Source organism: Carassius auratus, chromosome 46 (assembly GCF_003368295.1).
Source record: "Carassius auratus strain Wakin chromosome 46, ASM336829v1, whole genome shotgun sequence".
In the NCBI taxonomy this organism is placed as follows: domain Eukaryota; kingdom Metazoa; phylum Chordata; class Actinopteri; order Cypriniformes; family Cyprinidae; genus Carassius; species Carassius auratus.
The window spans coordinates 8,205,684-8,221,088 of record NC_039288.1 but is presented as its reverse complement, the minus strand read 5'-3'; the positions used below and the strand labels follow the sequence as shown (position 1 = coordinate 8,221,088).

General features: G+C 37.7%; 1 protein-coding gene across 1 annotated transcript; it reads right to left on the bottom strand.

Annotated features, from left to right (window-relative positions):
• Positions 1–993: 993 nt before the first annotated feature.
• On the bottom strand, positions 994–12,380 carry LOC113064055 (alpha-1A adrenergic receptor-like). The gene is made up of 2 exons (XM_026234576.1): positions 11,219–12,380; positions 994–3,413 (listed from the first exon to the last, which is right to left on the bottom strand). The coding sequence occupies exons 1-2, from the start codon at positions 12,144–12,146 to the stop codon at positions 2,860–2,862; spliced, it is 1,482 nt and encodes a 493-aa protein (XP_026090361.1). The 5' UTR covers positions 12,147–12,380; the 3' UTR covers positions 994–2,859.
• Between the last annotated feature and the right edge of the window lie 3,025 nt (positions 12,381–15,405).

Here is a 15,405-nt window from a genome sequence, read left to right as displayed (position 1 = left end):
AGCCATATAGAGTTTTGGCTGCCTTCCTCTCTCACTTCCGAGTTCTCGCTTGGGCAGCTTGATGTGTTGAGGAGCTGAAAGAATGACAGGATAGACAGTTCTGGCTCGTAATGCGTCCAGCTATGTTCTGTGTCTGGCTCGCTTTTGGACCACCTGGTAAATCCTGGCATAGCAAAAGATTGTAAAACCCATTGATGGGAAAAAAATGCTCTTAAAACTTCACACATAACAAGCACATATATTTGCAGTGTATGACTTCACTTTTCCACTGACAACAGTGAAAATAAAAGGAGAGAGAAGGACCAAGATAGTAACAGAAGTCTGTGTGACATCCTGGTATGCTCATACAAGGTCTTGTGATGCATGTTGCATTTAAATATAGAGGCAAACGTGACATCCAGGGAAAATAAGCATAAACAAAAATGTCTTATTGCACAAACAGACCAACGAACAAAGCATCACAAGCAATACTACATAGCTAATAGCTGCCAGAAATACTACAGTGTTTATCAAGTCTAAGTGAGCCAAAGAACAGAAACTTTCTAGTATAGTAGCATTTTACAAATACAAAATGTTATTGGGAAGTGATGCTCTGTGCTCTGGTTACATTAAATAATAACCTGTTTTGCATTGTGGCAGAGACATTGTCTTGCACGATCGTCTTGCATGAAAACTGCAGGCTGATTGAGAGATGCCTGGAGGGAAGGTTCTGATAAATATTTGCATTCACCTGCCAAGTTGTAGGTTGTTCTCTAATTTTGATCTCCAGTGTATATGAAATAATAAAGAAAACGTGAAGTTTGAATTACGAACAGTTTGGATACTGAATTTCCTTTACATGTAGACATGTTTTCCGTATGTAAACATCACAGATACAAAAGGACTTGAATGTATTTCTCAAAGGTATCATCTTAAATCTTCAATTTCAAGTGGACACTTTTAAAGACTTTTTTTTAATAGAATACATACTTTACAAAATCATTGCATCAGGGACCTTCACAAATTAAATGTATTTCTTCATTATACACTTGTCTCGAGAGAAATGAAACTACATCCCACAATATAACACTAAATATATGGAGACGTATTTTTTATGGTTCACTTAGTAAATAAAATGTACAAGGAGAAAAGCATATCGGAAGAAATGTACACATTCTTCTTTTGTTAATGAAGCACTGATGTTTCCCTTAAACTTTTCGGTTGCACAAACCAAACAAATTAAGGCTGAATTAAATTGAAAGTGAACTATATTTTCCGTTTATAGCCACTGCGATCGAACAGTAAATGCAGAACCAATGACCACATTTTCTTGTTAAGTACAAAGTCTTGTTGTATAACACATTTACACTTTGAAAGAATCCAATTTGCTGGTTCAGAGCACACACAATGTTGGTTTGTGCCTTGAATTGTTCAGTCAGACATTAGCTTTTCATGCCATCCATTCATTTGTTAAAAAGTGTGTTGTAATGACCGCAAACCGAAATCAGTTTAGACATCTGACATCTTCAAAACCCTCACCTATTGAACTGGAAATCACAAGGCGTCACGGATTTACCTCTAACTATGAATATAACGGGATGATCTTGACCAGTCCGATAAGCACAATCGGAAGAATAACACGAAGATCAAAAAGGGAAATAAATAAAGGAGGTGAACAGACCAGTGAGCAAGTCACAGTGAGTTTTATCAGAGCTGCTCACAGCTGTGCAGCAAGTCCAGGTGCAGAGCTGATCCCTTTGTTCATGCAAATGTTACTACATTCACAGCCACCACAACCAATAAACACATGTACACAATAATACTGATACTGATGTTCAAATCTGATTTCGGCTTTTCAGATTCCCAACCCTTCCATCTCTGGAATGCACAGAGATTTTTTCACAAACTGTGATGATGCTTTCCGCAACAATTTACTATTTAATTCAATTTACAAATTACAATTCAATCTAGTAAACACTGCTCTATAGTCTTAGAATGCAACAGTAAAAGTTCCATTTCATTTTCTCAATAGGGGAACCGATATTAACTGTAACTTTTAAACCTTTACAAACAATCCTATCGTGAACTATGAGGTTGTTAATCGATGGAATACGCCTATCCCACATGATTTCAACGTATAGTTTAAATAATCATGTTTTACATGAAAATGCCTGATGGAAAAATTACATTACACATGACTCTCCAAAGAAACTTCCATCAATCAAAAACTGTGACAAACAATCATATCATAACAACTCTTAACTGTAAATTCAGCACTGTAAATTCACTCTCATACAATATGATTTGTAATTAACGTAAAAAAAAATTGTTTGTATTTACATAATCAGCATCTTTGAATAATTATCTCTATGTTTTTTAATGTATGTCTTTCCCAATACTTTAAGAGACTGTTTCCCTCATCAAAGCGATTAACATCTTTTACAATTTTAAAACACATTTTTTAAAATAGATTTTACTGCCATCTTGCATCTTAGCCTCAGAGAACTCAGAGAACTTAAGTGTTACTAATATTACTATATACTATATATATATATGTTACAATGTTTTTTTTTCTTAGAAGAAGCTTTAAGACAATTATGCAGATAAAATAATATCAACTCAAATCAATATTTCATGTCCATTTATTTATTTACTTATTGGTGTCTGCATCCTCATCACCTTGTTGGGTTTTGTTTTGTGATCATTACCGGCTGACTGTACATTATCTCTAACATAGCGACTGCAACTCTCAAATTAAACAATGCTGACATGCATGACAAGACACACAATGTATTTCACGTCTATAATAATGAATCAGATCCATCCAGAAAGAACAGAAAGACAGACAAATCAGGAGCATGAATATCTATTAACACCCAGCTAGATTGTAGTCTCAGGTGTATGTATAGACATCGGCCCATGCTCTGCCTCTAGCTTCCCGTTCTGTCCATCGGCATGTTGGGGCCCACTGGAGAAAAGCAAAGCCATCCTGTTAAATTTGCAGGTACTCATCGCCCTAGAACTGGATCTCATCATACCAGGAAAAGGGCTCCCAGATCGGGAGGAAGAGGAAGAGGAAGTACAGCCCCAGCCTGGAAGAAGGTCTGATGCCGGATGAGAGCCCACAACTCTGCTGAATAACGTCGGGCTGGGTTGCACTGGGGCAAGGGTCTGCTGACTGCTGTTCATGCAAATGGAGCTGGTATCTGTGTAGACCTGGTTGGCCGAGCCTGTCTGGACGCGGTAGTTGTATGCTCTCCAGCCCTGTTGTTTCCTCTGCTGACACTGGCACTGCAGGATCCGAATGAAGGCCTGCTTGAACTCACGACTGTAATAGGGGTAAATAATGGGGTTCAAGCAGCTGTTGAAGTAGCCCAGCCAGAAGATCACTTTGAAGAATGTTTCAGGAGGACGTAAACTGGTGTTAAATGACCCTAAAATAGGACAAATAAACAATTGTTTGTAAACAATCTGCTTGCACAATGCGTTTTCGTCTTTTACCAATAGATGGCAGGCTTTATCAACTCACGTGTACTCTACAGAAATAACTTAAAAAGATTAGTTCACTTTCAAATTAAAATTTGCTGATAATTTACTCACCACCATCTCATCCAAGATGTTCACGTCTTTCTTTCTTCAGATGAAAAGAAATTAAGGTTTTTGATGAAAACATTCCAGGATTATTCTCCTTATAGTGGACTTCGATGGCTACCAAATGGTTGAAGGTAAAAAATTATAGTTTCAGTGCAGCTTCAAATGGCTCTATGTGATACCAGTCGAGGAATAATGGTCTTATCTAGTGAATCATCTATCGGTCATCCACCCCCAGCCCCCCCACCACACCCCCCGGCCCACAAAAATGTTTTATTTGCTTTATAAACAGAAATGCTCACCTTACGCACGTTCATGATTTCACGTAATAGTTATAATTACGTTGAAAAGGTCACGCTTGATGAAGACGAAAGTACCGACTCTGTGTTTGACTTGGTCTTTTCACTTTTGACTTGTAATCAGTACTTCTTTTTTTTTTAAATGACTAATTCTTTATTCCATTTGAAGTCCACTATAAGGAGAATAATCCTGGATTGTTTTTATAAAAATAAAAAAACAATATCATTTATTTTCGACTGAAGAAGAAAAGACGGCAACATCTTGGATGATGTATAGGGGTGAATAAATTATCAGTTTTTTTTTTTTTTTTGAAAGTCAACTAATTTTTTAAAGATTCTAAATGTTTTGTAAATCTTTATAATCTTAATGGCAATAAACATATTTCTCCCCAAATTCTCATTAATCTTATGTGAACAGATATTTTACCTGAGTGTGTCTCATTATTCTCATCACTGTAACAATACAAACACACACACACACAGACAAATAATACTATTTTAAATAATTTTAAATTAATATTTACAATTTTTTTTATTTTATTTTTACACTAATTAGAATATGATTTTATTTATTCTTTGGACAATGCAAGTGGGCCAGTATGACCGTGTGTCATTAAAATGTGTCACAAAGACAAAATTCACTTTATATAAAACTGATTTAAATCTATATATAAAAGTATTAAATAAAAAAGTATTAAATAAAAAAGTATTAAATAAAATGTATATAATAATAAAATGTTCTCTATGAAAAGTTTCTGTGTTTTGCTATTGAGGTGGAATATGATCCATATACAGTATGGTCTTGACAGGTTTCATAAAATTAAGTTTTATCTGTCATATTTCTTTGTCTCTAATGCCACATTAAGTCTGTCTCTGTCTTAAAAATTAAGTCTATTTTTTGGACACTTACATCCTCTCATAAAAAGCATAATTTGAATAACCCTTTCTTTGCTGTGCACTCTGTAAGCTTTTATTAAAATGGTTATCTTAAGTGTTTCCCAAAATCTGTGTCTTATGAGGAAGATTTAAAGTGCTTTAACCATTTTAGTCCGGCTACAACCAACAATTATCTATTTAAAGAAACAAGCCACAAAAAAGAGGTCCCATTTTCAAACTGGAAATCTTTCTTAGGTTTTTACTCCCCTGGTCTCCAAAACATGAAAAAAAGGGTCACACAGATCCATCATGCTTTTCTAAACTCTGACTGTAGCTAATTTCTGCTCCAGAGTTTACTAACTCACTCTTCCCTGAGGAATTCACCATTTTCACTCGCCAGCAAATGTCGTTTTGTGGCTCTGATCTTACTAATTAGATCAAATAAGTCAAGAAAAATAACTCTGTTAATCAGAAAGTTTCAAAGTTATGCACTTTAAATACTTCCTCTGACAGGGACAGGATGGATGCCTGAAGGGAATGATTTAGCCTAATTCACTATGGTATATCAGTACAGAGACGGATTACCACACTTCAAGATGAGCCACAGGTGTGAGGCCTGCGATCAGCTCCTGTCTTTGCCAGTAAGTGAATTATTCCATTACCTTAAGATGTTGTTGCCTCTTCTTTCTCTAAATCACATGTCACTCAGATATCTCTGAGCCAGAGCAGTTATAAATTAAGACAATCTGCGCTATAATAAGTCAACAAACAATCTTGCAGCAACCTTGTTCCTTTGAGCAAATGGTTTGTGTTCTGTTGTCCAGCTGACAATTAGAGAAACCTTGCGGCTTTGTTATTTAATAGTTTAGTCCATCTGTGATAATAAAATAAAGCCAAAAGTAGCATGAAATGCCCTTAGAAAACACATTACTTGATGGATTAACTCTTATGTGGCCTGGTGGCAAAGAGGTCATTGATTTTTCAGTTATCTGTATTCAATTTGCATTCAATCTAGAAGAGAACATGAATTATTCTGCAACATAAAGAAATTAAATGAATTTTGCAAGCTTTTTGAGCTTAATCAACCCTCAACAAAGCATTTGTGGAAATAAAACATGATAGATATTGTGATTAAAAACGAGAAAGTTAAAGGAAATTGAATATTCGCCTGTGGACACTAACTATCCTTACCAAATCTTGATGCAATGCAACCAGAAATTATAATATTCTCATACACCAGTGATTTCAATATTCATAACATGGCATATGAAAACAAAGGCCACTCAAAGAAGGGAAGTTAACTCCTCAAGGCTGAACACATGGAATATATTTTCCTTACTCATTTGCAGGAAAAACATATCAGCCTATCTGCTAATACGACTCTTTAGAAGGTCACTGGGAGCTGAGCTTCTGGGTCATGAAGTGAATATAGGAGGGTAATTAAATTTTGACCAGATTTTTCTGTGGTGGGAATAGTACCTCTCCTATATTCCCACACCTCATCAGAAACTTCTGGGTTCAGATAGGGAGTGAGCCTGGGAATGAGAGAGCTCTGGATACATTGGCATCTCCAATGCATTCCACCAGGAGACTTCAGCAAGCTTCAGGGACCGGCTCTCAAGTGAATAATCCACAGGGTGACCATTTCTCATAGTTTAATAGGGGATGGGTTACGGGGGGCGCTATATGACCATAATATGACAATTTTATTCCATGATATCTAAATTGTATACACACACAAACACACACAAACACACACACACACATGCTTACATAGTTATTTTGTTATAGAGAAGCATATTACAAACCTTAAGACAAATACGATAAATACAAATGAAGCCAAAACCGACTGTATTTTAACATTTTGTTTGCTTACTGTTTAATGTTATGATTTAAACACCATAAATTATACAAAATATTAATAATTATTTATTAGTAGATTGAAACAAAAAATAGCATAAATCTGGGCTATTTGGTGATTTTTTTTTAACTGTGTTTTTATTTTAAAACATGCCTTGCTCATGTTTGATTAATTAAAGAGGTCAGATGATGCGATTTCAAGTTTTCCTTTCTCTTTGGACTGTTAATAGCTGTTTGTGAATAGATTAGATCGCTAAAGTTGCAAAGACTAAAGTCTCAAACCCAAAGAGATACTCTTTATAAAAGTTAAGACTCAACCACACCCTCCTAAAATACCACACCCCCACATGTCTTCGTCACGATGCGGGAAGATTTGCATAACGCCATCCAAATGTTCACGCAAAGAAAGAAGCGTAACTTTGATTCTCGCTTTTACCACCAGCGTCATGTTGTGGAGATGCTGTTTCTTTGTGAAACTACTTTGCTTGGACTTCCAAAAGAGGACACATTTAGAAATCAATAGTTAAGTTGCATTTACACCACTGTTCCAAAACAGTTCAACCCAAATATTCAGGTGTAGTCAAATCCCTCATCATCTCCTCTCTGCCTGATACCTTGGACCCATTCCAATTTGTTTACCGCTCAAATAGATCCACTGATGAAGCCATTGCAATGACTCTACCCTGGAACACCTGGAGGGAAGAGACACCTATGTGCAGATGCTGTTTCTTTGATTACAGCTCTGCATCTAACACCATTATCCCTACCAAACTTATAGTCAAACTGAAAGATCTGGGTCTTAATAGTCACAATAGTAACTGGGTCCTGGACTTCTTGACCGACAGACCCCAATTGGTTAGAATTGGCATAATTCAAATCAAATTGTATTTATTTACAGAGGTATATGATGTCACACCTGGACATTGTGCAGTGCAAATCTGTGAATGAATCTTCCGAAGAGAGGAAAACTTCAACAGGTTTCCCCCTTTCAGGGAGTAGGGAGCAATGAACACTGTGTAGGGACCATGTCAGTGGGAACACATTTCATGCATGGAGCTCACTTCTAACGAGCTGATTATCTGAATCAGGTGTGTTAACAAAGAAAGACATGCAAAATATGCAGAGCTTAGGGGGCGCAAGGACTGGAATTGAGAACCGCCTGTGTAGAGTAGCACTTGTTGTTTGTTTTTTCTCCAATCAAAAATGCATACTTGGTTTTATGTTTACTCGGCGCGATGCAATGCATTGTGTAAAAACACAGTCTAAGTCAGGGCTATTCAAATCGTGCCCTGGAGGGCTAATGCGGTGCAGAGTTTGGCTCCAATCCTGATCAAAGTCATCTGCCTGTGATTTTCTAATGATCCCAAAAACATTGATTAGCATGCTCAGGTGTGTTTGACTAGGGTTAGAGCCAAACTCTGCACCGCATTGGCCCTCCAGGGCAAGATTTGAATAGCCCTGGTATATAAGTCATTATAATCTGTAATTATGTCCCCACTGAATGCAACAAATGGCTGGTTTGTAATGGTTTTGTTGTATTTGTCTTGTAGCGCCGATGTTGTGAACAGGACATGTATCACAGTATGGTAAGGGGTGTAACGTTTTCGTCAAACGCTTGAGGTATTTGGCCAATCAAAAAGCACTGGGTAGCTGGCCAGAGCACACCTCGCATTTCAGACCGATGAGCTTTGAAAACGTATACAGACTGTGAGTCAGAACAGCCGGCATTGTAGTCTTCTCTCACTGGATCAGGAAACAGTCCTCCATAAAATGTGCTGCACACATCAGAATATTTGGGTTGAACTGTTCTGGAACAGTGTTGTAAATACAACTTAACCACTGATTTCTAGTTGTGTCCTCTTTTGGATTTTTTGTAACATACAGCATCTTCACAACATGACGGTGGCAGTGGCAACAACTATAAAAACTATAGTTACCCCTTGTTTCTTCCTTCTGCAAATCTTCCAACACCGCGAGGTAGACATGTGGGGGCGTGTTTAAATGAGGTGTTTTAGGAAGGCTGGACAAGTTGGGTTTGAGACTTTCGTCTTGCAACTTTAGGGATCTTATCTATTCACGTAAAGCTTGTTACACTCCAAAGAGAAATTAAAACTTGAAATCACATCATTTCACCTCTTTAGGCTGCATGTTATAGAGCCTGGCCCATGTCCGACATCTTATCAGAATAATTTTTTTGTTTTGTGTAATGCACCTTTCATAACTGTAAAGGGTCTACTTGTATTTGTGTGCACTCACAATATCAACAAAACGCTGTGCTTTTATAAAATAAAGAAAACAAACATGATGCGTTTATTTGAACGCAGAACAGCATGCTGCTGCTGTTGACACTAAACACTGTCGAGCCACTCTTGACAGTCGCGGTAGAACAGTCTCATGTGGTTTCCACCAGCGTGGCTATTTTTTTCAGCAATAATTGATGGATGTCTAAAATATAAAAATAATGAGAAGCCTTAAACAGTGACAAGGCCTGAACGTCTGAACTATGATGTGTAAAAAAGTCGGGGCCCCTGTTGGGCCCAGTGCAGGACTCTAGCATGTTAACAGAGACACGCACACAGAATAGTGCTCATTCTAGGCTTCTTTACTGGTGCATTGTGCATTCTGGTCACATCGGTTGAACATACCAACTATACAAACTGTGTGCTACTATACTACTTACTTTAATGACGTAGTATAAGTATGCACATTGGGACGCAGTATAAGTTACTATTGATTAGGCTATTCTCACATAACAGAACACTTCTACTACTCGCTCTGATCACCTAGTTATAAAGAAATTTTTAAATATGGGAGAAAACATGATTTTTTTCAAAATAAGTCAGAACACTAAAAATAGAGCTGAAATAAGGGATTTTCCAGGGAAAATGGGACGTCTGGTCACCCTAATCATCCATTGCTGAATTAAATGACCACACAACAGGTAAACATGACAGAGGTTGCTTTCACTTCAAAACAACACATTCATGAGTGAAGACTTCATTCGTCATAAATTATGTCTTTGCAGTTAACCTTCTGCATCTGTTCCACTGGCTTTCGTCCATGACAGAAATTGAAACAAAAAATCAATCATTATTCATTTTGTGTGTAAACGCATTGTTTAAGATGTTTTTGAATAACAACGAGAGGTCTGAGCTGGGTACCACAAACAGAAAATGAAATACCAGTGGAACATTTGAGCTGGAGTCGTGTAGTTTTTTCTGGCAACAGGATCACATTCTAAAGTGTCAGATATGACACTATCTTGATATTCAATCTGTAAAATTACTACTATTATTATTTTAAATAATGTCACTATATGTGACTGTTCATTCAACTGTAACAGCCTTGCATGTTAGTAGTAACTTCTAAACTGAAATAAATTGTAAACAGGCCATTGTTTAAATTATAATGCATCATGATATTGTATGATTTGTATGATAAAATATAGCATTATATTTTAAGATGTGCTCTCATGTAATGCATGGGTCATAATCAGCAAAGTGTAACATGAAAGTGTAAGACAGACCTAAATATGCTCCAAAATACATTCAGCTTGTACATCTTTCTGCTTGCCTCTTGAGAAGTGTGATATAATGTATATGATATGCTTCTACAGCTGAAAGAAACATTTGCATGCATTCCACTGTTAATCATCCACCTCAAGAACGGCTGTAATTGGAGATCAATTCCACAGAAGAAACATGCCGCTACAAATATTTACAAAAATCAAATTATTGTGGTAACGTCACATGGGTTTGTCTCTCATTCGTCCAACAAGGTTGAACTTTATTTCTTATGATAGATTAATGAAATAAAGGAGCATCCTGCACAGACTGTCTCAAACTGTATAACTTTAGACTCCTTTAAAACAATAACACTTTGCAGGATTGGTCAGAACTATAACTATGAATGAACTAGGCTTTAAATGCTCTTTAAATGGGACAGATTATAAGCTTAGTAAGTTTATAGCTGTTTATATATTTCCTATAATTTATTAACCACAAATCTAATTTCTAGATGATGGATCAGACTGATTAGCTAGTGGGAATCTTGACCAGGCTGGTAGACCACACTAGATCATTAAAAACGTGTTTTAAAAACAGAGACTGACCTAATATGCCAAAAAAATAGTATTTTTTTTACTTTTTGTGTTTAGGTAGTTTTTTTTTTTTTTCTTTTTTTTTTTTTTTTTTTTTTTTTGCATATAAAGTGCAACAAACATATTTGCTGTAGGATTTAAAACACTGTTCCACTTCGAATCTGCTCGGTATACTTAAAAAAAAAAGTTTTAAAGTTAAGTTTTAAGTTTTAAATCAGTCTTGTTCACATTTAAATTATTCCGAATTTCGTTTTGGTACATATTACATTTACCCCACAGAAACTCGCAGGCTGAGAGTAGGCTCTACAGTTTTTATCTATTTTGCATCACAAATCTAGAATTTACAAAGTTTACAGAATAGCTCAAACAAGTTAAACTTTTAACTGTAAAAATGTTGAATGTAAAATAAACATTTTGATTTGTTGACCAGTGGAACCCTGGAGCATTGAGACATAATACCAAAAAGTTTGTGGGTTATAGTTAATCATTTTAATTAATAAACCATCATACGTACCGATGGGTAGTGCGAGGAAAAATGGTAACCAGCACAGGATGAACATGCCCACAACAACACCGAGCGTTTTAGCAGCTTTCTTTTCTCTAGAAAACTTGAGAAATTTGACTGTCAGCGAGCTCCTCATGTGGCCTTTGCTGCAGAGATCCTGCGTCTGAGAGCCTTTATAATGAATCCGAAGCGTCAGCTCATTGGTGTCCATGCGCTCCTTCATCACTCCAGCCTCGAGGTTTTTCGTGGTTCTTTTGGCAACTATATACACGCGGCAATACATGACCAGAATCACCGCTAAAGGGATATAGAAGGAGCCCAGCGAGGAGAAGAGCGCGTAAAACGGCTCCTCTGTGATGGGGCACACGGTGTCATCCTCTGAAGGAGGATCTTTCCACCCGAGCAGAGGTCCTATGGAGATGACAAAGGCAAGAACCCAAACACCCAGCATGGCTAGGAGCGCCCTTTTCTCGGTCACGATGCTCGGGTACTGGAGCGGGTAACGCACCCCGATGTAGCGGTCTATGGAGATCACGCACAGGCTCATGATGGACGCGGTGCAGCACAGCACATCCACCGCAGCCCAGATGTCACAGAAAATCCTCCCGAACACCCAGTAGTTAAGAATTTCACGCGTGGCGGACACCGGCAGGACAGTTGTGCTCAGCAACAGGTCTGCCATGGCTAGATTGATGATGAAGTAGTTGGTTGGGATGCGCAGGTGCCTGTTGCACACTACGGCGAGAATAACGAGAATGTTGCCCACGATGGCAAACACAATAAAAGCGCCCAGAACCATGCCCAGCGGAAGCGCGCGGCCGAGGCTGAACGAGCTCGGCTCGGTCCCGTTCCCCGCGGAGCTCGAATTGGCGGCGTCGGCCAGTTTGGAGGAAGCATTACTCAAGAAGTTCACGGCATGATCTGTATCAGAACTCATCTTGCCTCTGCAATACCTCCATACCAATATAAGAGCAGTATTCACCTACTAATGCGCAAATTGTTACTATTTCTGTATGCCAAAGCGAAAAAAAAGTGCGAAATAGGAAATGTCCACAAATGTAAACGTTGCATAAGGTCCAGTTGAAATTGGAACTTGGTTGACCGAGTTTCCCGCAGTGTCTGTCCCGGTGTTCCCGTCTGATCCAGCGCACTGCCTCTGACCACTCCTGCATTCACCAAACCCCCTCCCCACAGGCAAAGAACATCACGGCCTTAACCTGTTCACTTAGCAAGCCGTTGCAACCTTTATTTCTTAAAACTTATTAGTATCTGCTTGTTTTCTATAACGAGTAAACTAGTGACTTATTGCCACACAATCCCTCACTGTTACATATTATATGTGTTTACTATTAGAATTAATCCTAGATGATTATTGATATTAGGTGGGCAATTACATTGTAACAAGAACACATTAAAATAAAGTGCAACCAACTTTTTAACTGAACTATAATTTAGCTATTTACAAATTGTAAATGCTAAGTAGTTTAACTACTGATAGATGAAATGTTATTAGTTCCAGAAACAGGCACTGCAATAAAAAAGGATACTAGTATAAGTTATAAAAATATGAATGGCAGCAATATTTCAAATACAGTCTAGTCGGAAATGAATAGTTTATGTCTGAACCATTATTTATCACTGATGATATTCAATGGAACAAATGTGCGACTTGTTACCAGAGGCACTGAAAATATCGTTTACACTTTTGAAATAGTGACAATTTTAATAAATGTGAGTCATGAGTACTAATTACTAGAGAAACTGTAAAATATACTAGCCACGATTGGATTATTAACAAGTAATATAAATTTAGTATTACTAACATAAAAATACATGGTACTGTGTTTTAAAGGTCCCGTTCTTCGTGATCCCATGTTTTAAACTTTAGTTAGTGTGTAATGTTGTTGTTAGAGTATAAATAATATCTGTAAAATTCTAAAGCTCAAAGTTCAATGCCAAGCGAGATATTTTATTTAACAGTATTCGCCTACAAAAAACGACCCGTTTGGATTACATCCCTCTAGTTCCTGCAGTAATGATGTCACTAAAACAGTTTTTTGACTAATCTCCGCCCACATGAATACACAAAAAGGGGGACGTGGCCTTGTTGCGCTCCGATGGAGAAGAGGAAGAGTTGTGTTTGGAGCAGTTCCCTCTTTGTCTGGAGAAGGCGTTGTTTATGGACCACAACCGGTAAGTGTATTTTATTATTTAAGTTGGTGCGTTAACAGTTTCTGTAACTTATTACAAAAAGGGTAACACTGTTTAGCTTTGTTAACTAGATGTTAGGGCTGTGCAAAAAAAATCAAACACGATTTTTATGCGCATCTCATCAGTAAAGGCGTTTTGTTATTAGAAGTACATCTCCAGCACGTGCGTTCAGATCAGGATTGCCAGGTTTTCAAAACAAATCCTGCCCACTTGCTTCTCAAAACTACTCCAAAACTAGCCCAATCGCGTTTCCAGGAGGCAGCCTGTGCTAAGCTGCTGTCGATTCACAACACAGGAACCGCTGGCCCAATCAGAACTCGCTACGTATTTCTGAAGGAGGGACTTTATAGAACAAAGAAGTCATCAGCCCGTTTTTATGACGGTAAAAACTATGGTATACAGATAAGTGAAAAAAATACTGTTTTTTTACACATGAAACGTGAGCACATGTTATATTGCACACTGTAAACACAATCAAAGCTTCAAAAAACACGAAAAATGTGACCTTTAAAGAATGAAGTGTTACTTATCATAGACACCTATTTAGCCATCCTGCTGACAGATATAAATTATGATAAAGGGGTCATTTGAGCCGTACAGCGAGCTGTCAGGTAATGCAATATATTGCCAACTGGAAAGCACGCCAATAGACATACCAACCGCTCTATTCTTAGGATCATTTGCAATTTAAAACATGGAAAACTTGCAAACAATATCAAGGTTGTTGATGCATGGTGGTATCTAGGTGCCCATTTGAGTCCCACAAGGACTGTGCAGTTATACAATACCAATCTCTCACACATGCCATATGTCCACTAGTTTCTAAAAACATTTATTTTTAGAGATTAAGTACCGCTTTTAGACCCAAAGCACATTTTCTAGTGTCTGGTCCTAATGTAGCGCACAAATGAACTGCAGAAAGTCTTTCACTGGCAAAGGTCTGCGCGCTCTGCCATCTTTAAAGACTGCCACGAGTGTCCAAATATTCCTGCAAATCATCTGTAATTTTATAAACTAGCCACTAACCCAATCTCTTCGCAAATGCCAGCCAAACAGGAATATACTTTGACAGTGATGAAGTACTTAATGGCTTGCGCCAAAAAAACACAAAAAATGATAACTCAAACAGATGGATGAAAACCCAGAGAAGTCAACTAATTTATACAGAAATCAAAGTAAATTACAGCTAGCAAGAACTGTGAAAAAGGAAGCAACCCTGCTTTCATGCCTTATTGTGGCAAAATAAGCCTTGCCATTAAAAATCAGATTTTACAGAGGCATAAAAGTGAGTCCAAACCTTAAGGATTGTTCATTACAAATAGATTCAGACACAGCTGATATATTAAGGAGTCTTAAACTGCACTCCCACCAGAGGCTAATAGGAGACAGCAGAGCATGTGACTTGAAGGGGAAAGTTATATCCTTTGTGGATGGGCCGGTTGGTGATGGCACTAAATGTATGGCTGATGCATTTCAACCCAGACGCCAGAGCTGAGCTCAGAAGAAACAGCAGCCAGACCGCTGTGTGAAACACGCATGCATGCACACATACTCCCTGGCACTGTATAGCTCTTGAAAACCATCCAACTATTAGCTCAAACACACTGAAAGTGAATTAAGGCGATTACATTTAATACCATCGTCGCTTTGGATGATGAATTGCAGAAAGCAATGTGAAGTGAAAGGTGAGATTTAAAGGCAGAAAATGCTGAGTTGTCAGCCGCACCACGCTAAACTGCGCCATCTCCTCCCAGCGCGGCGGCGAGCAACTGTCAAACAGCAGAGTGACAGTAGATACACTCCATATCGGAGAGAAAGCATTTCTTTATAGGAATAATCCTCTTGAAGGAATTCACATTATAGCCAGAGTAGATAACTATCCATAAAGAATTGCTTTTAAAATAATGAACCAAAATATTCATTGTTTTGTGAAAAGATAAAAATAATAAAAAAGACAAAAAGCGAGAGTCTTGCAATTCTATGCA

What these genes read in the sequence shown, in the direction of transcription:
- LOC113064055 (XM_026234576.1), bottom strand. Translation starts at nt 12,146, where the DNA reads ATGAGTTCTGATACAGATCATGCCGTGAACTTCTTGAGTAATGCTTCC. An exon ending in TTTCCTCGCACTACCCATCG is followed by an intron (nt 3,414 to 11,218) that starts GTACGTATGATG and finishes GTCCTATTTTAG; the next exon opens with GGTCATTTAACACCAGTTTA.